Raw genomic sequence first — 25,137 nt, 5'->3', positions numbered from 1 at the left:
TTATACGGTTCTTGGAGTGAGTGCATACACTCATGATGTTTAGTAACTTCAGGTCACTGCAACAAGCCCAGGTACAGTTTACCGACGGATGGGTACAGGACCTTGAAATGCACCGTGTAGAACGAAAGACCATCGTACGTATCATAAGTTTACCAGTCTCACAAATCGTCTTCATAAATACACATTCCTTAACCGTTTATTAATAGGACCTTTGAGCTCAACGGTAATTAATTAGTAGTGGAAATAATTTCTGGTACCCATCACAGAAATGTAGCAGTGACAATAATACTGTATGCTGTAATCGTACTGGGCAATTAGTGATACAAAAAAAAAACTGTTTTATCCTGTGAATAAAAGTATATGTTTTTGTCAATGTACCATAATAACAGAAGCGAAACGCAATATTGTGTCAGGACAATTCACTATTTATGCACAATAAACAAAGGAGCATAGCGCGACAATTTCTGTTCTTGCTTGTAACCTATATCACCAATTATGTTATGAAAATGACGTATTAACTACTAAAAAACACTGACCTTCGTGTAAATGCTTGGAGCAGACTAACCTGTGAGCTGGAGTGTTCTGGGACGTTATATTTGGTCTTTGAATGGCTGCAATCCAGGCCATCCGTCGTGTCTTTGTTACTTCGGAAACATGAACAATTTCTCTTCAACGACGTAATCCGATAACAACCGATCTCTTTACCCGTCGGCTTCCCGTGGCTGTCATGCGACCGGCTATTTGCAGTTAATAATACAACAGCTTCTTGACATTTTTGTGTTTCTTTTTATCGCTGTATAACTGATTTTAATTGAAAGCCTGCGTGCGCTAGTACCGCTTGCCACGAGTTCCCAGAATCCTTTGCGGTTCTACCCGTGAATGACGTCACATTTTCAATCTCTATATAATATGCATGTTAAATTTTATATTTGGGGTAAAATATCAAGTCTTTTCAAGTAAACCGGTTCAAGTCCAATTCAAGTCCCAAGTCATTGGTGTAAAAGTCCAAGTCAAGTCACAAGTCTTAGAACATTTTTTCAAGTCAAGTCTAAAGTCATAAAATTAATGACTCGAGTCTGACTCGAGTCCAAGTCATGTGACTCGAGTCCACACCTCTGGTTATGACTGTGAAAGATATTATTGCAACCTGATGAACACCTCCTGGAAATATGAGTGACCACTAATACTAACAGTATCTCTAGTCAGACTTTAAAATTGGTGATTTCCCCCTGTCCTATTAAAAAAAAAAAGATGACAAAGGATGAACTGAAGCTCCGCCATCACGTGATGTCACATGCTGCTGTTTCTGATGTCACTTAACAAAAAAAAAAAAAAAAAAAAAAAAATTGGTGATTAATTTTTGTTTAATTCTGTCTTATTATTAAATGTAATTTAGAGCATGTTAAATGCATGTTAAAATAATAATATGATATGCTTGGGTCATGATTGAAAAAAAGATGGTGTGCTCAGCTGAAGCTCTTCTACTCCGTGTTATATTAAACGAGAAAAAATAAAAATATTACTTGATGACTACGGCTGTGAAAACTGACTAGTTAAAACAGAAAGCTGACAGTTCTTCATTTACATATATCTATAAATAATAGATGAACTCATGCAGGTGCATCCGGGGAAAGAAGAGAAGAGAGAGAAAGGTGATGGTTCACTGACCGAGGATGCAAATTAATGCAGGGTAGAAACAACATGTCATCTTAGTGTCACTGTGACCTTTTGTATGTTTATCTAAACTTAAGAAGCGCTGCTCACTGGTGTGCAGCGATTGTACATTACGCTGTGACAAACAACACATACTTAAGCCTTTTCTGGCAAAAATAAGATGAAAACAACAAAAGCAAGAAAGAAAGAAGTATGAGTACAGTTTAAATGAACAACACTTTAATTAAGGTTTAAAAAAAATTCATGTATGAATATTTTAAACTGCATTTTATTAAAATAAGGAAAAAGACAGCAAAACACGAATTCCTAAAACTATGCAGTAATGACAAGAAAATATACTCATGGTGTAAATCTTATGCCTTATTCAGATTTCCAACATGAATATATTTTAGCAAACAGCAGTAGACAAGCCAATTTTAAATGCACATTCTGATCCTCGACTATTCAGTGGGACATTCTGACTTCTTGATGGTTTTCTCTGAAGTCTGCGAGCCCAAAGACACTTTACATGTATAAATCTTATCCATGTTCCAGTCTGATGTCTGGATGGTCAGAGAGCTGCTGATTTGGTAAGTCTGGTCTGGTCTCTGAACAGCAGTGCTGGTAGAGATCCCACTGCTCACTGGACTCCCACCAGCCAACCAGCTCACATCTGCAAAAGGCACAGACTGACTGGACAGACAGACCAGAGAAGCTGTGTCGGACTGGAGCTCAGCACTGGACGGAGGGAAGACTGTCAGGACAGGAGGAGGGAGGCTGGAGTCTGAAAATACATGAAAGATGTTCAGGAAAAATCAAAGGAAATGAAATAAAATAATGAAAACAAAAAAAATCAAGACATCAATAAGAGTCAATATGGAATTAACATAATATTTGTTATGAAATTAGAAGAAAACAATACTACTATACTGTTATTTGCAAAAATATACAGACATAACCCAACATAGCAATTGAATTTCTTTATAAGTTTTCCCAAAATAAAATATGATTAGCTACTCTTTAACTTTTCATGTAAGATGTCATGTCATGAATTTAATTCTGGTTTCTGCATAACATGTGAGCATTTTTCTTTCTTTAAAAAAAAAAAATGGTACGGCCAGTTTCTAATCACCTAAAATTAATTTTCAACTTCAGTAACACTGTTAACTGCTATTGAAGAAAGAGAAAACAGGCCTATGTTTTTGAAATGCCAACCCAAGTATAAATAAAAACATTATGAGAATAATAAGAACGAACAATATCATATTTCACATCATTCTCAGTGAACATTTATATAAAAATATACAAATTTGGTTTGACACCTTTTCAGTTTTTTGATTGCACAAAATCACAAAAGATGATGTTGAACAAGAAACATTTTGACTTAGTCATCAGCAGATTTTTGCAAAATCTCTCTTGTTTTATGATCAGTTAAAAAGTACTTACCTGTCACAATCAGCTTGGTGCCTTGTCCGAATACCACAGTGATTCAGTTTGTATACATGGCTGTACAAAAACCTCCTGACTGTAACTGATGAGGGGAGAGGAACTGAAACATCCTGTAGAGACCAACTTGTACTGTCAACATCTCATTCTCTTCATCAATCTGTTCATTTTAAACAATGTTAAAGTGTTTTAAATACCGTCTCTCTCTGTCTCTCTTATTCCTTCATGTCACTTGTTTTGTGCAAGATTTCATGAAGTCCTCGTTATTGGCCAGCATTAATCAGAGCTGCCTCTCAAGAAGATTTTGGTGACAGTCTTTCTTTCTGCCTTATAAATGTGTTTCTAATTACACACTGATGAATACTGAATCTGTGTGTAACAACGACCACCACTGAGAGTAATAGTCCTCAGGTCATATATATTTGTGTGTGTGTGTGTTTGTGTATTTGTGAACCAAAAATTGGTATTTATGTCAAAGTCTTATTCATTTCAAATAAGTTGAATGTTTATTGTGCTTTTGTTATTCAATTTGTTGGCATTCGTTTGTTGTAAAATAATTCTAAATTAGTATTGTATTCTTTGTTGTTCTTTTTATTCATTAGTCATCAATAACAAAGCATGTGATGTTAGGGGAACATACTATTGCTATCTGTTTGCTTTTGCAAATAAAAGTCTTATTTTTTATAATTTCTATTTGCACATAGCCTTTGGACCAGCTAATAGAGCAGGAAAATACAAGAAATGTATTTTTGACATAACTGTGTAGTGTAAACAGTCACTTTCAAGAACATTTACAGATCATCATTTGGTAGTTTATGGGCAATTGTACTAATTATTTAAGTGAAAATACATAAAATTCATTAAAGTTTCATGGTGCTCCTTTTGCTGCTCTTCACCTTTTCTGCCAGGTCGTCGTCTGGTTTCCTGTGTCCTCTTGGCTTCTTCACCCACGTGCTACTCACCTGTTGCTCGTCACTGCTAATCGATCCCGGCAGTACTGAAGGCCTTGTTGGAGTGCCATTCCTCCTAAGTTCCTCGTTGTACCTCCTTTAGTGTAGGCCCGGCTCTCTCTAGTGTACTTCCCTGTGTTCCCTGGTATTTCTTCTAACATCTGTCTCCGTCTCCCTGTATAGATCTTCCTGGATCCTTGCTTGTTTCCCTTGGACCTGACATGGATAAGCATGAGTGAGAGTGAGTCACAGTGTGGAATTGGACTGAGTGTGTTTCCTGTTATGGACTGAAACAAAGAGTAGCGTGAGTGAGTTTTCCCTGACCTTCTCTTCGAATCCCTGGAACCTTCTTTGCATTATTCCCGTATATATGTAAATAACTCATCTGGTGTTGTAAATAAAACCCCTTTTGACTGCACAGCTCTGCGTCCTGCTTAACTAAATGTGACATTCAAGTATTCTTGACAGAATTCCAGGAAGAAGAATAGACACTGAGTAGATACTGTTTATTTCCTTCCCATGAGTATTATGTCAGTCAGTTTGAGCTTCATCATTTGATCTAGCTCAGACTGACTAGCTCAAATATATACAATAATAATACAATAACTACAACAAATGACACCATCAGAATTACCAAAGTCATGTTTAATCACCATGTCTGACAAAAATAATGTTCTTGAAAAGTGGTTGTAAAAGTATCAAACATTTACTAGTGTCCTTAACCTCACCTTTCTACATTTTCCTTCTGCCTTATAAATATGTTTGTGATCAATACAAACTAAATGTAAATGAAGATGTCCTAGATGTTCTAAACTATCTTCAGTATAGCTTTGTATTTTTGTTTAACTGCATGTTAACAACACTTTGTTTTAAACAATAAGTTAAACTGCAGTTGGAATGTAACAGTTAGACATGTGAGTAGTGTCTATAACATTTATTAAAAACAGCAACATATAATACTGTATGTTGGATAGTTTGGTTTAAATGATCATTTGGGCTGATGTGAGTAAATGAGATGTACATATTTCAGTGCTTTGTTCTTTATGCTTTTAATAACAAAGATTAAAAAGCATTAAAAATGGAAAAATTGAGTGTTTATCAACATGTTATGTGAAGGTGGTGAGTTTGACTGAGTTTTCTTGATGGGTCTTTTTTCTGCATGTAAAAGTTTCTCAAAAAGCAGAAGTACTAATGAGGAGGTTTTTGTCACAGCCTGAATCACTGTGATACGTACGCAGAAGCAGAGTCATCATATGTCTGACAGTAATACACTGCAGAGTCTCCTGTCTCTGCTCGCTTGATAATGAACTGGTAATCAATGTTTGATGAGGATTTAGAGTTGAACCTGTCTGAGGAGAATCCTGTTCCAAAGTCGGGTGAGCTGTCAGAATGATGAAATCTTAGAACATACTGAGGGACCGTTCCAGGAACTTGTTTATACCAGTTAACATAATTTGCATCATATCTCTCTATGTTGCAGTTGAGAACAGCTTGTTGACCTGGAGAAACTGTGTGGACAGCAGGTGTCTGGGTCAACACGATCACTGCATCAACATCTGCCAGGAAACACAGAAAAAACTGAAGATAAATTTTAGCTCTAAATATGGAATAAAAAATAGGAATGAGAAGAAGATCTTACATGTTAGAGCAGTGATGAGAGTGCAGAGGGTCCACAGCATGTTGTCAGTGTGAGGTGTAAATGATCTTTACTGTTCAGCTGAGATGTGAGTGAGATTGTGAGAAGAGATACTGGAGCTTATAAAGACACAGAGGAAACCAAAGGAGGAGGAGATTCAACAAAATTACTTTCATTCATAGATCAAATGATTTATGAGGAGTTTGTCATTGTTGTTCACATTGTTTCACAATGTTTTGGATTCATATTCATCATTCATGCTCATGTCGGTCGTAAAATAATGTTCTCGAACAGTTAATGTAAAAGAAACAAATATTTATAACTGATGTCCTTATGCCCACACGTTACATTTTCTTTCTACCCAAGTGTGTTTATGATCCATTTTCAACTAAAATTTAAGTGCATTTTCAGTTTATATATAAAAATGTTTTCTTGACAGTTGACAGTTCTTCATTTACATGTACCGGTATCTATTTTACACAACCTCATTGTGTAACAAACACTATCCTTTTAGTCTGATTATTGCCACATGTACTGCAGCTGGAATGTAACAGTTTTAACACTATAGACTAGTATACATCAAATTTATGTAATTAAAGCGAATCACATACAGCAGCATACACATTTGTGTGTTTGTTAGCATTTTGTGTATAATCATTTGTGTTATTGTAGATGAATGTGCACATATTGAAATTCCTTGCTTATTTATATGTTCAGTGATAAATGTTAAAATGAGTCACAAAAAAGTAATTCAGTGTTTATTTCAGTTTTTTTCTCGCATTGGGTCAAATCTCATCAAAGCTCTTTAAACGAGCTCTTTTGTCAGTCACAACTCTAGAGTGATTACTTTCCTGAATACTTTCCTGGATTAATGTTTTCAATCAAATTACTTCAAACTGAATATTTTGATAACTTGGTTTTCAGGGATGGTGAAAGCTTTGTATTAATAATAATAAACTTTATTTATAAAGCACACTTAAAAACCAAGGGTATGCCAAGGTGCTTAACAAGTAGCATAGAGAATAGAAGGAAGATAATAGAAATAGGACCAAAGCAAGTACTAGGTATGCAAACAGGTAGCTGTCACTGATACATAGGAAAGCAACAGGTACAGAGCAAACAAGAAGTTAAATGAGCATAAAAGTGCATAATATAAAATCATAAAAGAAATATTAACTAGAGGGAAAGGCAAGATTGAATAAGTGGGTTTTTAGTCGTGATTTGAACAGTGCAATGGAATCAGATGCGTGGAGGTCGAGAGGAAGGGTATTCCACAGTACCGGGGCAGCCAGAGCAAACGCACGGTCACCCCGGGACTTCAGCCGAAATCTGGGTTGGGTCAGAAGTAGTTGAGTGGCGGATCTAAGTGTTCTAGCAGGAGTATGTGATTTGAGAAGTTCACTAAGATAACGTTTGTGACCTCCAGGTTGGATTATTGTAATTCCTTGTACTACGGTCTTCCCTCTTCTCTTCTTCTTAGACTACAAACAGACCAAAATGAAGCAGCCCGCCTCTTGACTGGTACCAGGAAATTTTGCCTTATTACTCCTGTTCTAGCTAGCTTGCATTGGCTGCCCATAAAGTACCGTATTCAATTTAAAATATTACTACTTACATTCACCTTAAAAGCAATGTGAGTCACAGCAGCAGGAGGCAATGTGGTCACATGAATGACACCCACTCACAAAATCTTTGGACATGAAAGTCCAAATATTTTGGGACGATACATGTTTAACTCTAAGAAAGGAAATAGGTGGCAAAATCCCTGTAGATCCCATGATGCTGTATCCTGGAGTAATTAAAGAGGATGTTGTGGTAAAAAAAAATAAGCTCATTGTTGGTTACAAAACAAATAGCTCAAAGAATGTGTATATAAAGGATATCTTTATGAGAGGATGGGTTTCACAAAAGTGGAAGGAATGGATTGCCTTCATGTGTCATGGTCCTGGGTCTTCTGCACAGTGTTTTGTGTTTTTCATTCAACTTCTGTTCTTGTTAGATATTACCGACTGGTTATATGTAATGGTTTTAATGTTCAATGGAAAACAATAAATGACAGCAGAAAGATGCAGAAAGGTTTAGTTTCATAACTGGACTTCATTAATGTTCTTTAACAGTAAGTTAGGTTTAGGCAAACATCGTACCGTGCTCAGCTGTCTCTGAATGATCAAATGATATGAACTGAAACATTTCCATTAAAAACAGCAGGTCCGTTTTATTTTACAGGGAGCCTATTTGCCATTTACTTGAGTTACTAAGACCTGCAGGTGCATCCTGGAAACGAAGAAACAGAAGCACGGAGAGGTGATGCTTCACTAACCGAGAGTGAAGATACATTTGCAAATCTACAACCAACATTTTAAACCAGTAACACTTGCCTTCTCTCTTACTCATGAAGAAATATTAAATGATGCTCTCTAGTGGTCAAATATTACTTAGTCTGTATGTCAGAATATACTTGTGTTTTAACTATGGGAGCAAGAAAATTGAAAATTTTGTGCTTATGAGTGTTGTTTTCCTCAGTGTGCCCCTCTCTAAAATGTAACAGTTCATTTCAATCACCTTAAATTTATGTTAGTGCAAAACAGTGGCACAATCCCATTTATTCACAAGAAAACACATTTTTAAATCAATGCTTTTATTAATTTAATGCAAAACATGAATTCCTGAAAATACTTGTCAAAAACCAGCTAATGAATACATGACTTAAACCTTTTGCATTATTCTGATTTCTAACACGTAAAGACTGTAATGAGCAAACAGCACAAGCAGTAAAGAAGCAGATTTTAAAAGCACATTCTGGTCATCGACTATTCAGTGGGACATTCTGACTTCTTGATGGTTTTCTCTGAAGTCTGTGAGCCCAAAGACACTTTACATGTATAAACCTTATCCATGTTCCAGTCTGATGTCTGGATGGTCAGAGAGCTGCTGATTTGGTAAGTTTGGTCTGGTCTCTGAACAGCAGTGCTGGTAGAGATCCCACTGCTCACTGGACTCCCAGCAGCCAACCAGCTCACATCTGCAAAAGACACAGACTGACTGGACAGACAGACCACAGAAGCTGTGTCGGACTGGAGCTCAGCACTGGACGGAGGGAAGACTGTCAGGACAGGAGGAGGGAGGCTGGAGCCTGAAAATACATGAAGGACAAACAAAAAAAGAGAAATGAAAGGAAAGAAGGAAATTGGACATGAAGTCATAAAACCAGAAGAAATCAAGAAGACTCAATATGGAATAAATATAACAATTGTTATGAAGTTAGAAGAAAACAAAACTAATGTATAAAATATGAACTAAAATATATGGATCCAACATATCATTTGAATTTCTTTTTGTATTTTTACAGTATAAAATATGATTAGTCACTGTTTAATTTTCCATGTAAGATATATTTGATTTAATTCTACACATTTCTGCATAACATGTCAGCTAATGTGGGTAATTTTCTTTCATATCAAAGAAAAGTTCTAATCACTTCAAAGTAATTTTGAACTTTAGTAACAGTGTTAACTACTATTCAAGAAAGAGAAAACTGGGCCTATGTATGTTTTTGAAATTCCAACCTAAACATAAATTAAAAGCAATAAGAACAGAAAAACAACATATTTCACACCATTTTCATAGAACTGGTTTGACACCATTTCACATTTTTTAAACACAAGTCATTCATGTCTGCTGTATATGGAGACAACCTGAAACTATTTCAGATTGTACAAAATCGTAAAAAATTATGCAGAACAAGAAACATATTGAATTAAGTAGTCATCAGCAGGTTTTTGCAAAATCTCTGTTGTTTTATGATCAGTTAAAAAGTACTTACTTGTCACAATCAGCTTGGTGCCTTGTCCGAATACCACAGTGATTCAGTTTGTATACATGGCTGTACAAAAACCTCCTGACTGTCACTGATGAGGGGAGAGGAACTGAAACATCCTGTAGAGACTAACTTTCACTGTCAACATCTCATTCACTTCATCTGTTTGTATTTTATAACTGTGTCTCTCTCTGTGTAGTCATGTTTATTCCTTCATGTCACTTGTTTTGTGCAAGATTTAATAAAGTCGTCATTATTGGCCAGCATTAATCAGAGCTGTACTGTCTCTCAATAAGATTTTGGCCACAGTCTGCTTCTCTATGAACCAGCTTTCTTGGGAGAGTCTTCCAATGTCTAACAGGAACTCACTGCAGAGTCTCCTGTCTCTGCATGATTGATAATAGACTTGAAATCAGTGTTTGGTCAGGATTTAGATATTAATCTGTCTGAGGAGAATCCTGCAGAAAATGCAGTTGACCTGTAAGAATGATGAAATCTCAGAACTGAGGACTGGTTAATTGGGTCAACACTTTTGCTGAATCCCCACCTCTCAGAAAATAAAAACAGATTAAATAATTTTATTTAATGTTTTTTGTCTTGTACAGGCTATAAAATGAAGTAGACATGTTCTAACATGTAGGATCCACCATGTTAGAGCAGATAAAAGAGAGCATCGGTCGCATAGTGTTTGACAACCATGTCTTACAAAGAAATCAAAAGTTGTCCTAACATTTCTTCATTTCCATTTTTATAAATGTGTTTCTGATTAATCCAAATTAAGTTTCTTTAAATTTTCTCAATCTAGAAGCTCTAATCAGAGTTTAGTGTAGGCTTAATTTTAATAGCTGCATCTTATTAACGTTCTTATTAAGTATTAAGTGTTAAACAAAGTGTAACAGTGATCAAATTTGAGTAATCTAAATACTATTACATTTACTCTAGCTATTTTTAATAATGAAGGTTTAAAATAATTTTTTAAAAATTTGATAGCCGTTGTTTAATAACGGGTTATTTGAAGGTTATATGTTACCTAGAGTTTTCTTGATGGGACTGTCTTCAAGTAAAAGATTCAAAGAAAGCAAAGACAATGCTGAGGAAATTTTTTCCCACAATGTAAATAACTGATATGGAATCATCAGCAGAGTCATCCCATGTCTGACAGTAATGCACTGCTCCTGTTTCTGTCCGCTTGATATTTTAGTGATAATCAATAATTCATTAGGATGTAGAGTTGAATCTGTCTGCATCTTGTTTCAAAGCTGTGTGAGCTCTCAGAATAGTGAAATCTTAAAGCATACCGAGGAAGCCCTCTAGGAACTTGTTTATAGCAGCTAACAGAATTCCTATCATCTCTCTCAATGTTGCAGTTGACAACAGCTTGTTGACCTGAAGAAACTGTGTGGACAGCAGCCGTCTGGGTCAACGCTATCACTGCATCAACATCTGCCAGTCACTTTCTTAATTCTTCATCCTCTTCTGTAGAGCTAGCTAGATTCTGTAGTACCTGAAGACACCTGCACTCCTTCCAGCCTACTTTTACTCTCGAGCATAAATGCTATAAATGAACCAAATGCAACAATTCTATTTTGAAAAAGTTAGGATTAGAAAGTAGATATATTTGTGTTAAAAAGTACAGCTCTGGGGATAGAGGTTCGAAAGCCAAGTAAGCTGCCATAATGACTTTGACAAATGCTGCAGCTCGTCTTCTGACACTAACCAATAGACTTGAACACATTTCCCCGGTGCTTGCCTATCTTCACCGGCTCGCTGTTCACTTCAAACTTGATTTTAAAATTTTATTGTTGACTTACAAAGCCCTGAATTGACAGGCTCCGGGGTATTTGTCTGACCTCTTACAGCCTTGTGTGCCCTCTAGATCTTGTCGATCAAATGATCTTTTGCTTTTAAACATACCAAGGTCGAGGCTGGTTCACAGAGGTGATCAAGCATTTGGGGTTGTAACGCTTAAACTGTGATATTATCTACACAGTTTAGGCGTGTAGATTATATCTACACCCCTGGTTTTAGATGTGTCCATGATCCAATACGGCTGATTCAAATTGCTAAATGACCTCCTCAGCATGTCTTGAAGTTCTCCAGAGGGCTGGTAATGAACTAATCATTTGATTCAGGTGTGTTGACCCAGGGTGATATCTAAAACCTGCAGGACACTGGCCCTCGAGGCCTGGAGTTGCCTACCCTTGATCTACCCTTACACATCAGACAGGCTCCTGCTGTCAATCCTTTTAAATATCATCTTAAAACATTTTTGTATTTATTGGCTTTTAATACATTAAGAGAGATATTTGACATTTGTTTGGTATTAATAATAAAGTAATATTATAGGTTATTTGGTACTAATTGTTTTGTATTTTTATACAGCACTTTGGTCAACATTGCTGTTGTAATTACATGTGCTATATGAATAAAAAAAAAAGAAACTAATGTTTAGACCATCTAACATAATTCAACCATTTCTCTGTGTTGCAGCTGAGAACACCTTCTTTATCTAGAGTGGACAGCAGGTATCTGAATAAACACTAACACTGCATCAGCATCTGCCAGCAAACACATAAAGAACATGTGTGAAATGTGTTTCTCCAAAAAGATGGGCTATGAAACAGATGAGAAGAACATCTTACACTTTAGAGAAGTGATGAGAGAGCAGACAATCCCCAGCATGTTGTCAGTGTGTAAACATCCTTTACTATTCAGCTGAGGTGTGAAAAGAATTGTAGTGAGCAATTAAATTTGATCTGTTGATTGCTTGCAACAGATCAAATTTAATTTTGCTGCATTTTCACTTCATATGAAACATTGTGCAACTTTAACAGTATCTATTTAGGTTGATTAATGTGATTTACTGCAGCTAGAATGTTACAGTTATCAGCATTTTATCACATTGCTATTATTTAAAAACATGTACATCATTGTGTACATATATGTGACAACTTGTGTTGTTGGTGGTCGTCATATTCTTTGATATTTTATATACTTTCAGTGATGATTGCTTAAATGTATCAAAAAGAGTAATTCTGTGTTTATAAAAACACTCTCTAGAGTTGGTGGGTTTTCATTGATGAACATTAAAATAAATAAAAAAATAACAATAAACACACTATTTGAAGGTGGTGGGTTTACACTGAGTTTGTTGAATGGGTGTTTTGTCAGCATGTGAAAAAAAGAGCATCAAAAAGCAGAAGTAACAGTGAAGAGGTTTTTGTCACAGTTTAAATCACTGTGATACGTACCCTCTCACAGAGCCGTCCCATGTCTGACAGTAATACACTGCAGAGTCTCCCTCCTCCACATTTTTGATGATCAAACGATAATCTGATGTTGACTGATGAGTGGATGTGAATTTTGGTGCGGAGAACCCAGAACCATAGGTTGGACCACTATTGCTATAATAAAAATAGAGCACATACTGAGGAACTCCTCCTGGAATCTGTTTATACCAACGAGCAGCATCTGTAACAGTCCCCAGGTTACAGTCCATGGTGGCTGTCTCTCCTTTCCTCGCTGATAAAACAGGAGGTTTCTGTGTCAGCACCGTCACAGCACTCACACCTGCAAACAACAAGAAGACATGAAGTCAAGACAAACACACTGACATATGAATCCAACAAATAACCACTAATCTGAAGCATAAATAAGATTCCATACTTGCTAGAACAGTGATGAGAGCACAGAGAGTCACCAGCATGTTGTCAGTGTGCGCTCAGAATGGACTTGTAACTTGGAAAGAAATTTCAACGCTTCTTAAGGATGAGGAGATGAGGTGTAAACCATTTAATATAACACGGAATCTCGAAGAGGCCGATAGGAGGAGGAGCTTTAGTTTGTGCTCCTCCTCCTGCATAGTTTGTGATACTTTTAGGTAAATTATCTTCAGTGGAGGGTAATTCTGTTTTTGTTTTTATAATTATTGGTGATAGTGATGTCTCCCTCCTCTCCCTTAAAATTGTGGTCCTGATGTTTATTGTAATAAATTTCTTCCTTCTCCAGTCCTTCAGATGCAGTATTGGTGCTATAAAGTGCTGTCTTATGTACACTGGCCTCAGGATAAATGTGTCAATGGAAAAAAACCTCCCCAAGCTCATCACATAGAAACTTAGAACACAGAAGTTATGATCCACTCCTCAGGCTGGAACATTGCAGGAAAACATGTATCACAGTTTTACAAGCACCACAAAAACGACAGCTCTCCCCATGGTCCCTTTGAGTTTAGCTGGGTGAAAAAAGATATTTATAGGTAAATAGATGAATAGCTTTCAGCTATAATACTAGGACTGACTGAGTTATGTTAACTAAAACATTTTAGGTGTAGACATCTGTAATCATTTTTGTATTTCAACGTTTTGTGTCACACTGAATGACTGAAAATATTAAATCTTAAGATTTCACAAAAGCTGTAGTGTCACTCATTCAAGTTTTTTGTTTGTTTGTTTGTTTTGTCACAGTCCTCCCATTTAATCCCAACGCAACAATTGTTGCCGGTGGGATTAAATGTGTTAATAATGTCACTCAGTGTTTGAGAGTACACTGCTGAGTTTCCTGCTTAATCAGTGTCTGATGATGTAATGTTGAATCGGTCTGAGGAGAATCCTGTTCCAAAGTAAAGTGAATTGTCCTCATGGAAAGATTCTCTACATACTGACTGAGGAGAATCCAGAGCCAAAGTCTGGAGAACGCCAGTCATGATGAAAACTCGGTACAAAAAGCTTTTTGATCTGGGGAACAAAATATTGTCAATTTGAGATGTTAACACCCATCTCTTTCTAGCTGAAATGTGAACAGGACTTGATTGAGAAGCGAAGAGATACTGAAATTTATGACAACATGAGGTAGAACAAGTCTCAGCAAATTCATTAGAACAGTTTACGTTTAAATGCAAATGTGTTTGAGGTCTTCACTCACCCCCATTCTGTTAATGTCGGGGCTGGGGGGCTGGGAGGAGGTGCTGGCCGTTAGATTGGGTTCTGGGATGTGGGGCCTCCCTGCTACTGCAGACAAGGAGGCGGTCTGCTTGCCTCTACCCCACAGAGAAGGGTTACATCTCCTGGGTCTAGGTACGGTTTGCCCCTCTGGGGGCAGGGGTACCTGGACCTGGGATATAGAGTATGTTTGGGGAGTGTGAATGTGTGTACAGTGTCTATTTGTGTCTGTCTCCACGTCAGGTGAGTGCTGAGTATTTATTTGTGTATATGGGGGTGGGAATGCACGTTTGTGTCTGCGTGCGCCTGTTCGACTCTACCTCTCTAGGAACATCTCAGGCTCTCCGAGGTATGGAGGCCTATCTCCCCTCACCACACTCCCTGCCAGTGGCTGATGTCCTCAAACGTTGGTGTGTTGGTGGTTCTTGGTGTCTGGGGCTGGGCGCTCATGTATGTACCGACTCACTCCTGGTGGACGATTGGTGGGGCCTGGCGCCTGTGGTCCGGCTGGGCCCCTTCCGGGGGTGGGGTGCCCTCAGGCCTCTGGCCTCTAGGCCTGAGGCTCGGTCCTCTCTGGCACAGTTGGCTTTGGTGGTCCTCCTTGGGTCCTCGTACTCTGGGGCTTCTGGACGTCTGGGGCCTGGATCTCCTCCATACGTGCTTCATGCCCTGGGGGACAGGTCTATGGCTCCCCACACTCCTTAGCAGATCGTTACATGGAGAAACCTTTTGAATACAAGCGTGCTGATCCACACAGGTGTGCACACAGGTGTACACACGGGTGTTCATAGACACAAACTACATCTTTCTTGGCTGCTACCTCAAAGCACATTGTGCGCTGTTGATCTTGCGTGCTGCACAATAACATGTAATACTTAGTATGTACTGTTATCTACTGTTAGCTAGTTTATTGTGATGGTGTTGTATTTATTATGTTGCTCTTTTTTTGGTTGTTTTCTTTTCTGTTTTTTTTTTTTATCTCCATACAGGTGATCCAGGTGTTTTGTTTGTTTTTCTTTTTTTTCCTTCCCCCCTTTCTCACCATCTCTTCTCCCCTCTATCTTTCTTTGTCTCCCTCTCTTTCTTTCATTCTTTCTCCCTGTCCTATCCCCCAGTCATGTCTGTCCCGTCTGTAACAACCGAAAATAAAATAAAATAAATACATAATTATAATAAAAGTCAATCAAATGGACCAATATGGCAAGGCCATGATGATCCAATTGGTAAAGTGAATCCGCTTGGCATCTTTCTTGGCCTTCAGACAACAATTCTGATGGCTAAAGATCCAAACAGGACAGGCAAAAATAAATAAATACATAAATACAAATGTCCTTATCCTCAAACATCACACATTTCTTATATTTATTGCTGCTGGATGTATGTTTATTACTTTTAGATAATTTTTAGTTATATACAGTAAGAATAAGATGATTCATATTTTTAAGATTTTTTTTCAATTAAAAGAACAAATAACACAGTATTCGAAAGTGGTGGAGTGTCAGTGTGTCTTTGTTGGAGGAGTCTTTTATCAGGATGTGAAAGAGCATCAAAAAGCAGAAGTATCTGTGAGGAGGTTTTTGTCACAGTGTGAATCACTGTGATACCCCACTGTTAGCAGAGCCGTCCCATGTCTGACAGTAATAGACTGCAGAGTCTCCCTCCTCCACATTCTTGATAATCAAACGATAATCTGATGTTGACTGATGAGTGGATGTGAATTTTGGAGAGGAGAACCCAGAGCCATATCTTGGTGAACTCCAGCCATGATACATGCGCAGCACAAACTGAGGAGCTCCTCCTGAAATCTGTTTATGCCAGGCAGCAACATTATTTGTAACAGTCCCCAGGTTACAGTCCATGGTGGCTGTCTCTCCTTTCCTCACTGATAAAACAGGTTTCTGTGTCACCACCGTCACACCGCTCACATCTGCAAACAACAAGAAGACATGGAGTCAAGAGAAACACACTGACATTTAAATCTAACATGAGATCCATTCTTCTTCGTATATTGTAGACTCTTTACATGTTAGAGCAGTGATGAGAGCACAGAGAGTCACCAGCATGTTGTCAGTGTGGGCTAAGAACTGAGTGGAGAGATGATGGTGGAAGAGCTATTTAATAAAACTAACAGGAGGAGGAGCATTGGAGTTTTTTTCTTTTCCCCGTTTTATTGATATTATTATTATTGTTGTTATTATTATTATTAACATTATTATTATTAAGTTTAGAATGCTGTGAAAATTATTTTCACAGCAGGTTATTCTCTGGCACCTCAACATTTGTAGTGACTTTGCACAACAGTGGGATCGTCTAATTAAATAACTAAATATCTGTAAATAAGATGGGCCTGTTCACAAATGTGATGTATGAAAACAGTTTTTTTTAAAAAACAGAAACAGTTTGCAGCTTGGAATTCCCACACTTTGAAAAGACATTAAGATTTAAAAGTTAAAATAAACTGTAAAAATAAAACTGATAAATATGTCAAAATTTTTTCACAGCATTTAAATTACATCATGTCAGCTGAAGGAGATGCTATCTTTTTGTAAGTGACATTGTTACCAACAATCAATTTAATCAAAATTTAAAAAAAATTACTAAATAAAAAGTAATAAATAAATAAAAAAAAAAAACAATTGTGATTGGTTTTATTTAAATTTGGTTATTTTAAATTAGATTGCAAATTTCCTCAACAAGTGATATTAAGTTTAAATTTCAGCTTCAGCGCTCTGTATGCCTGCTCTCTGTACATGAACATTTTGGGGACAGATTTCATTTGGTGCCATGCTACAACAGCCAGAAGCTCTGCAAGTTTGATTCGGTGGGGGGCACTGGATGCCCTTCCTGATCCCACCCCAAAGGGATTAATGTGATGTCTTAAGCGGTTAATGGAAATTCACTTGTTACAGCAGCACAAGGTTCAGAAAACAACAGAAAAATGAATATAGACTTTATTACTTTATTTAGACTTTCTTCACAATACATAAAGTTATGTTTGTCCAAAAATAAAACAGTTTGTGAATGACCAAATGACTGCAACTGAAACATTTTCAGTAAGCAGCAATTCACATCGTAGGATCAGTTTAGTTGACAGAAAGCTGAAAACATGAGGTTATGAATGAAAAACTAAGACCTGTAGTTGCATGCTGGGCAGGAAGAGAGGGAGGAGTTTAAAGGTGATGCTTCACTAAATGTGAAGATATTATTGAAGCTTACAACCAACATTTTAAACCAGTGAGACTTGGCCTCTCCTACTTAATAATGAAATCTAGTGTTCATAGCATGTATTTGAGAATATACTTATGTTTCAACTATGGGAAAAATACATTTTAAAAATGATGTTCTTATGAGCGGATTCTTTTGTAATGAGCAAACAGCAAGAGAAGTAAAGAAGCAGATTTTAAATGCACACTCTGGTCCTCAACTATTCAGTGGGACATTCTGACTTCTTAATGGTTTTCTCTGAAGTCTGTGAGCCCAAAGACACTTTACATGTATAAACCTTATCCATGTTCCAGTCTGATGTCTGGATGGTAACAATGCCTAGGTTTAGAGCTGTGAGCTATGAGCTGTGAGCAATGCAAAGTTAAATATATATATATATATTTGTATAAATGGGAAACAACCGTAACTTGAAAGTTTGAAATGTGTGAGATCCATGCATTGTTTGAAGAACTAGAAATTATCTAAAACTGCCTTAAGTGAAAATGTAGAGTTGCATCTATTCTCCCAAACAAAAAAACAAAAAACAAAAAAAGGGAGAAGCATTCTGTAACTTAAAAATAAGGCTGACTGTTGACAACAGACTAAAACACTAATTCGCAGGTGGCTATCAGGAACAGAGAGGCGAGCAAAGTCACAAACACCAAGGCCGCAGACAGCCACGCAGAAACAGCAGATAACATAGAGACAACGCCTGCTAGAACCGTGGAGAGGAAGGTCACTTCACACGAGATTGTTGCGCATGTGAAATACACAAAGATAAACAAATAACCATTTATATAGACAGCCAGTATGTTTTCTCTGCTGTGCATCATTTTGCAAAAAATCTGGAAAACCAGAGGAATGATTACACCAACTGGCAAACCAGCATGCCAACCTCTTACAACGCCTACTGACTCTTTCATTACTACAGGCAACAATTTTGCTGACAGAGCAGCAAAATAGGCGGCACAACAGGCAAACATCACATTGATGGCAGTAAACACACATCAGATTCCACTGGATGTGTTGAAAAATGAACAAAAAGCAGCAAGCACAGCAGAGCAGGCAAAATGGCTAAAACACGGTGCAGTTCTGACAAACGACTTAATGATGTGTTATGGCAAGCCAGTGTTGCCAAAATTCCTCCACAAAATGGCGGCATTAGTGACTCATGGCTGTACGCATTTGTCAACGGGGGGACTGACCAGTATTGTCAACTCTCATTTCTACACTGTAAATTCTACACAATACTCTCATTTCTACACTGTAAATTCTACACTGTAAATTTTGAAACCTCAGCAAAACAATTTGTCAGAACATGCATGACGTGTCAAAAATGTAATGCTCAGGGAAACCTGAGACCACACAATCCATATGGACTTTATTGAGCTAAATGAATGCCAAGGGTAAAAATACACCCTAGTGGTTATAGATGTATTCTCAAAGTGGCCAGAAATCTACCCAGTGAAAAAGGCAGATACAATTTCAGTAGCAAAATGTATGTCTAAGTTGTAGGAAAATAAAGAGATGATTGTAAATGACGAAGAATGTAATGATGTCTATCAAGTGTCTTGCAGATCACAGCCCGGTGACTGGGTTCTGATCAAAGTGCTCCAAAGGAAAAACTGGAGCTTGCAAAATAGCGGAACGACCATCTTGCATCCATCAGAGCCAGTAAGTGAAGCCATCTAAACACAGCTGACGGCAGGCTTGCCCACTTGTTGTGATCTCGCCCGGTGGAGGGGTCAGCTTTCCTGGCCGGGGGGTCTACTCGCGACAGGAGGGTGTGTCCCGTCGTCATGAGGTGGTGGCTCTTAACAACTGCAGCGGCCCTGACCATGGCCGGGCTCCTCACCTTTGCTTCCGTGAGGGACAACAAGTCACGTTATATGGAGAAAAGGCAGACACTGTATGACAAAGGAAAGTACACCAAGTTTCCCCATGGCTATGCCACTAATTTCTGGTGGTAGTTTATGAACACTACAGCTTACTTGAATAATAAAACTGACTGCTATGCAAATACATATACACTTTCTGCCCACCAAGGAACGAGAGGAAGTGTATGGACTGTTCACTCAACGAAACCTGTGCCAGTAACGCGACACTGATGAGCCTCAACTGTCGCTCCAACTACAGCTACCGAATGATACTACAAACAAAGACTCATTACCAGACAGGATGTGCACGGACGGCACCAAGCAGTAAAGGAACCAGAGTTTCGCATCTGAGGAGGAGTGAAATTCTTACAGAGCTTGATCCCCGGCATTGGAGTTGCCGAGGTGCGGGATCATGTGGAAATCAACCGATATGCTCTGCTACGACACATCAACTTGACTAAGACCCTGGGAACCGCCTTAGCAGGAGAACAGCAGGCCATCAGAACGATGGTGCTGCAGAACAGACTGACACTAGACCTGCTAACAGCATCACAAGGAGGAGTTTGCAAGCTGATCGGGGAGACATATTGCACTTTTATCCCTGATGGATACGAAACTGGAGGAGACATTTATGAAACTTTGCAGAATTTGTCCATTCTGCAAAAATATGTCACTGACCACACATCTGGAGCAGCTACACCGCCATGTCTAAGAGTAATGATTTCAAAGATGATAACAACTACAATGACTGCTTATGTTGCCGTGCCTAAAGAAGAACAGCATCCCGTTGCAATTCTGTTAGAGGAGAACTTGTAATAACTGCTAATGAATGACGTGGTGATTAAAAATGACTTCTGCCTTTTTCAAGTGATCATGCACTGATTAACACATTAGTAGTTTATGCAGGTACAATATAAAGTTTTCAATTTAAGGTTTGCATCATTTTAAGTATAAGGTTTTCATCCTTGTATTTTTTTTTGAAGTTTTCATTTTACATATGAAGTTTTCATCATTTTTAAATACAAAGTTTTCATTTTAGTTTTCATCCTTTTATTTTTTGTAGTTTTCGTTTTAAAATATAAGGTTTTTATCTTTTATTTTTTGTAGTTTTAGTTTTATTATTTTTTCTTGTTTATTCCACTTGTTATTTCAATTACTATGATTTTCATTTACTATGTTTTTCTTTTTATTATTTTCTTTTGTTTTATTCTTTAGACCAGATGACTTCCATTTCTGCTATGCTGACATTTTGAAAATTAAAAAAATTGCTTAAGATACTTAATAAATAACCTTCACAGACAATTGTTGTATACATTTAAAATAAGTTAAAACAGGAGGGAATGTTACAGGAAAAATGATTCTATGTTTCTTTACCTTCTTTTAAATGTACAAAGATGCCTTTTGTCTGCCCTCTCCCTATGGTTAGATTAGTTTAGAATTATCTTTTTAGACTTTCCCAGCAAACACATCTTGTTTCTGGGACATATTGTTTTAGATTGTTTTATCTTCCCTAGCTCTCTGCTGACGAGACTAGCACCATATATGGAGTTGTTTTATTTTATCTGTTTATTATTTGTTATCCTGTTCTCACTGTCTCTGTGCTCTGTGCCTATAAAAATTACCAAGCCACTGTGCATGGGGTGAGTTGTTCTTAGCAGCTCACCCGTGTACACGTTTGATAAAGAAAGTAACTTTGTCTCATTGTGTCTTTATTTCTCCTGGGTCTTTTACAGAGTTTTCCCCCAACAGTTACCTTCCTTTCTTCTTAATCATCCATCATTTTTGATTGTTTATATATTCTTTTTTTCACTACTACTACTATTATTATTATTATTATTATTATTATTATTATTATTATTATTATTATTTTAAACAAAAAGTGAGTAGTTTTCTGCTACCATTCAAGGGAGCTAGGACTGACCAAATTATATTACCTAAAACATTTTAGGTGTAAACTGTCACATTCATTTCGGTATTTCTGTGTTTTATTCCACACTGGGTGTTTGGGAATGTAATGTGTTCAGATTCCACAAAAGCTGTGGTGTCACTTAGTTTGTTTGTTTTTTGTTTTTGTTTTTGTTTTTTTGTCCTCCCTAATGTCTCTCCATGTTTCACAGTAACACATTGCTGAGTGTCCTGCTTTTAACTGTTAATTAACATCTGCCTGTCCCCACTGAAAAACTGTGTGCATACTGAAGAGCTCCATCAGAGATTCTTCTCTAATCTCTTAATTTTGCAGCTAGCAAAAAAAAAAACAAAAACAAAAAAAACGCTATTTGAAGGTGGTGGGATTACACTGAGTTTGTTGGGTGTGTCTTTTATAAAAAGACCATCAAAAAGCAGAAGTGTCTGTGTGGAGGTTTTTGTCACAGTGTAAATCACTGTGATACATGCTCATTAACAGAGCCGTCCCATGTCTGACAGTAATAGACTGCAGAGTCTCCCTCCTCCACATTGCTGATGATCAAACGATAATCTGATCTTGACTGATGAGTGGATGTGAATTTTGGAGAGGAGAACCCAGTGCCATAGCGTGGAGAACTATTGCTATGATAAAAATAGAGCACAAACTGAGGAACTCCTCCTGGAATCTGTTTGTACCAACGAGCAGCACTGTTAGTAACAGTCCCCAGGTTACAGTCCATCGTGGCTGTCTCTCCTTTCCTCACTGATAAAACAGGTTTCTGTGTCACCACCGTCACACCACTCACACCTGCAAACAACATGAAGACACAGAGTCAAGAGAAACACACCAACATTAGTATATATGTGTGCAATATAAGTCAAAGTCTTTACATGTTAGAGCAGTGATGAGAGCACAGAGAGTTGCCAGCATGATGTCGATGTGAACTAAGAACTGAAGAAAAGGTGCTGGAGGAGCCATTTAATACAACTAACAGGAGGAGGAGCTGTGTCTCCTCCTTTCACCCTATTACATCATCACAATATTTATTTTCTTTTTTCTTCATTTATTTTTTATTAACAACATGATGTATATATTTCAATTGAAACAGTAAAAAAGAATAATGGAGAAAAGTATACCAAGGCCTCCAGAAGCACAAAGGGAATAATACTGATATTAAAACAAAATGGGAAAAAGAACTAGACATACAAATATCAAAGGAGGATTGATCTGCTATGTGGGTGACACACAATGTGAAATAATTGAAGAGAATTTACTTCGAAAAAATCGAATTTGTGTTTTTGTTACACCTTAAAAGGAATGTATAAGTTACAAAGTCAAGAGACAGTCTGGTCACATAAATGCCACCCACTCACAAAACCTCTGGAAATGTAATAAAATCATAATATTTTGGAACAATACAAGTCTTACTCAAAGAAAAAAGCTATAGACTGTGAAATCCCTGTAGAGACCATGGTGCTGTATTTTGGAGTAATTCAAGAGGCTGTTGTGATTAAAAAAAGATCAATACTGTATTCATGCTAAATATTGCTCATTGTTTGGTTACAAAAAATAAAATAAAAACTAAAACAAAGAACTGGAATATAAAGGGAAATCTTTATAAGAGGATGACCTTCTTGCAGAGGTCTAGGCGACTTTTCACAAAGTGGAAGAAATGGATTGCCTTCATGTGTCATGGTCCTGGGCCTTGTGCCCTGTGTTTTGTTTTCATTCAATTATGTCCTTGTTAGATATCTATAGATAATATCTTATATTAATGTGTCATTATTCAGATCAGATCAGAATCTTTATTGTCACTGTCACAGGTACAACAAAATTAAAAATGGTCCCCGATCAGTGCATCATCCCTAACAATATCAAAATATAAATAAAACAATAAAATTCAATAAATAAAATACTTTGAATACTTAAAGTGCTTATAAGAAGCATCAGCAAACATTTACATACATTCCCACATACATGCTTCAGTCAGTGCATAGATTTTTTTTTTTTTTTGCCTGTCCCGTTTGGCTCTTTTGCCATCAGAATTGTTGTCTAAAGGCAAAGAAAGATGCCCAACGGATTTACTTTACCAAATTGACCATCCCAGCCTTGCCGTAATGGTCCATTTGATTCACCTTTTATTGTTTCTTTTATTTTCACTTACTGAATACGGGACAGACTTGACTGGGGGAAAGAAGGGGAGAAAGAAAGAGGGAAAGAGAAACAGCTGAGAAGAGGGACGGGGGAGAAGGGCAAAAGACAAAAACCAACAGAACGGGCAGAGAAGAAAAACATGCATATATCAATCACCTGGGTCACCTGCTGAGAAAGAAAAAAGAAAACAAGCAGAAGAGAACAAGAGCAACAGAACAAACAACACCACAATGATACATGGGAATACGACAGCAAATACCAAACACTAAACACCACTGTGCAGCACACAAGACCAACAGAACACAGTGTGCCCTGAGGTAGGAGCCAAAAAGGGTGCAGTTTGTGGGTGTGATCACCCGTGTGTACACCTGTGAGCATGGACGCGTTTGTTTTTTTAAAAGGTTCCTTCTTGTAATAATCTGCTAGAGGGTGTGGGGGGGCCACAGCCCCGTCCTCCAGGGCATGAAGCAGGTATGGAGGAGATCAAAACTCCAGACATCCAGAGGCCCCCAGAACACAAGAGACCAAGGAAGACCAACAGTCAGTGCATAGATTAATACAAGAGTGGCGTGATGGACTTTTTTTTTTTTGTAGCATTCAGATGTGTTATTGCAGTTGGATAAAAACTGTGTTTGAGTCTATAAGTCCTTACACTGATTGCTCTGTACCGTCTGCCTGAGGGCAACAGTTCAAACAGGGAGTGGCCAGGATGTGAGGTATCTTTTATGATGTTTTGGACTTTTTTAAGACAGCTGATGTTGTGTAGATCTTCCAGTGTGGGGAGAGGGCAGCCAGTGATCTTTTGGGCGGTGTTAAAGATCCCTTGGAGTGCTTTCCTCTGAGTCACTGTGCAGCTATTAAAGTTAATGATGCCATGACAGTGGGAACATCTAAATAACTAACAGAATAAATAGCAGAAAATGAAGAATACAGTTTATAGATAACTAAAAAATAAAAATACTGTTTGTAAAAAAGCTACATCTGGAATGAGACAGACTTACCTACTGGTTATATATAATGGTTTAAATGTTTAAAGCAAAACAGCAAATGACAGTAGAAAGATGCAGAAAGGCTTAAGTTTCATAACTGAACTCTACTTAGTGCTGCTTTACAGTAAATAAGTTATGTTTAGGCTAAAATCAAACAGTATTCAGCTAACTGTCTCTGAATAAAACAATGATATGAATTGAAACATTGCCAGTAAACAGCAGTTCCATTTTATTTTACAGAGAGCTGATACTTCATTTACTTGAAGTTATAAATGAGTTACTAAGACCTGCAGGTGCATCCTGAAAGAAACAGAAGAGCTGACAGGTTATGCTTCACTAACTGAGTGTGAAGATTCATTTGCAAATCTATAACCAACATTTTAAACCTTTGACACTTACCCTCTCTGTTACTCAGGAAGAATTATTAAATGATGCTCTCTAGTGTTCAAATATTACATAGCGTGTATTCCAGAATATATTTATGTTTTAACTACGGGAAGAAGACATTTAAAAAATAGTGTGCTTCTGAGTGTTTATTTAACACTTCATTCCAGTCATCTTACTGAAC

General features: G+C 37.4%; 2 protein-coding genes across 6 annotated transcripts in view; both read right to left on the bottom strand.

Moving 5' to 3' along the window:
* Positions 1 to 1,876: 1,876 nt before the first annotated feature.
* On the bottom strand, positions 1,877 to 16,542 carry LOC309705398 (immunoglobulin lambda-1 light chain-like). 2 transcript variants are annotated; one of them, XM_082531204.1, is made up of 4 exons: positions 16,463 to 16,542; positions 16,044 to 16,366; positions 3,100 to 3,133; positions 1,877 to 2,437 (listed from the first exon to the last, which is right to left on the bottom strand). In XM_082531204.1, the coding sequence occupies exons 1-4, from the start codon at positions 16,500 to 16,502 to the stop codon at positions 2,115 to 2,117; spliced, it is 720 nt and encodes a 239-aa protein (XP_082387330.1). In that variant the 5' UTR covers positions 16,503 to 16,542; the 3' UTR covers positions 1,877 to 2,114. The 2 variants fall into 2 exon arrangements, with proteins under 2 accessions (XP_082387330.1, XP_082387329.1); XM_082531203.1 differs by lacking the exons at positions 16,044 to 16,366; positions 16,463 to 16,542 and adding exons at positions 5,280 to 5,605; positions 5,689 to 6,039.
* LOC309705399 (immunoglobulin lambda-1 light chain-like) overlaps positions 8,307 to 25,137 on the bottom strand; it is a 31,082-nt gene continuing 14,251 nt past the window's right edge. Inside the window, exons 1-4 of one of the 4 annotated variants that reach the window (XM_082531205.1) lie at positions 22,317 to 22,375; positions 21,911 to 22,233; positions 9,509 to 9,542; positions 8,307 to 8,818 (exon numbers count right to left, since the gene is read on the bottom strand). In XM_082531205.1, the coding sequence (XP_082387331.1) occupies positions 8,496 to 8,818; positions 9,509 to 9,542; positions 21,911 to 22,233; positions 22,317 to 22,356 (720 nt within the window). In that variant the 5' untranslated portion in view covers positions 22,357 to 22,375 and the 3' untranslated portion in view covers positions 8,307 to 8,495. Of the gene's footprint in view, positions 8,819 to 9,508; positions 9,543 to 12,749; positions 13,073 to 13,168; positions 13,252 to 21,910; positions 22,234 to 22,316; positions 22,376 to 25,137 lie in introns of those variants that run through there. The other 3 variants (XM_082531206.1, XM_082531208.1, XM_082531207.1) reach the window with 3 other exon arrangements.

This window comes from Aulonocara stuartgranti, assembly GCF_965226115.1.
Source record: "Aulonocara stuartgranti genome assembly, chromosome: 4".
Lineage (NCBI taxonomy): Eukaryota > Metazoa > Chordata > Actinopteri > Cichliformes > Cichlidae > Aulonocara > Aulonocara stuartgranti.
Note: the sequence above shows the minus strand (reverse complement) of the source record. Positions and strands in the feature narration are given on the sequence as shown.

Coding starts and splice junctions, on each gene's coding strand:
- LOC309705398 (XM_082531203.1), bottom strand. CDS start 5,728: ATGCTGTGGACCCTCTGCACTCTCATCACTGCTCTAACAT. Junction 5,606..5,688: donor TCTCATCACTGCTCTAACAT/GTAAGATCTTCT, acceptor GTTTCCTGGCAG/ATGTTGATGCAGTGATCGTG. Junction 3,134..5,279: donor ATGACTCTGCTTCTGCGTAC/GTATCACAGTGA, acceptor TGAATCACTGTG/GTATTCGGACAAGGCACCAA.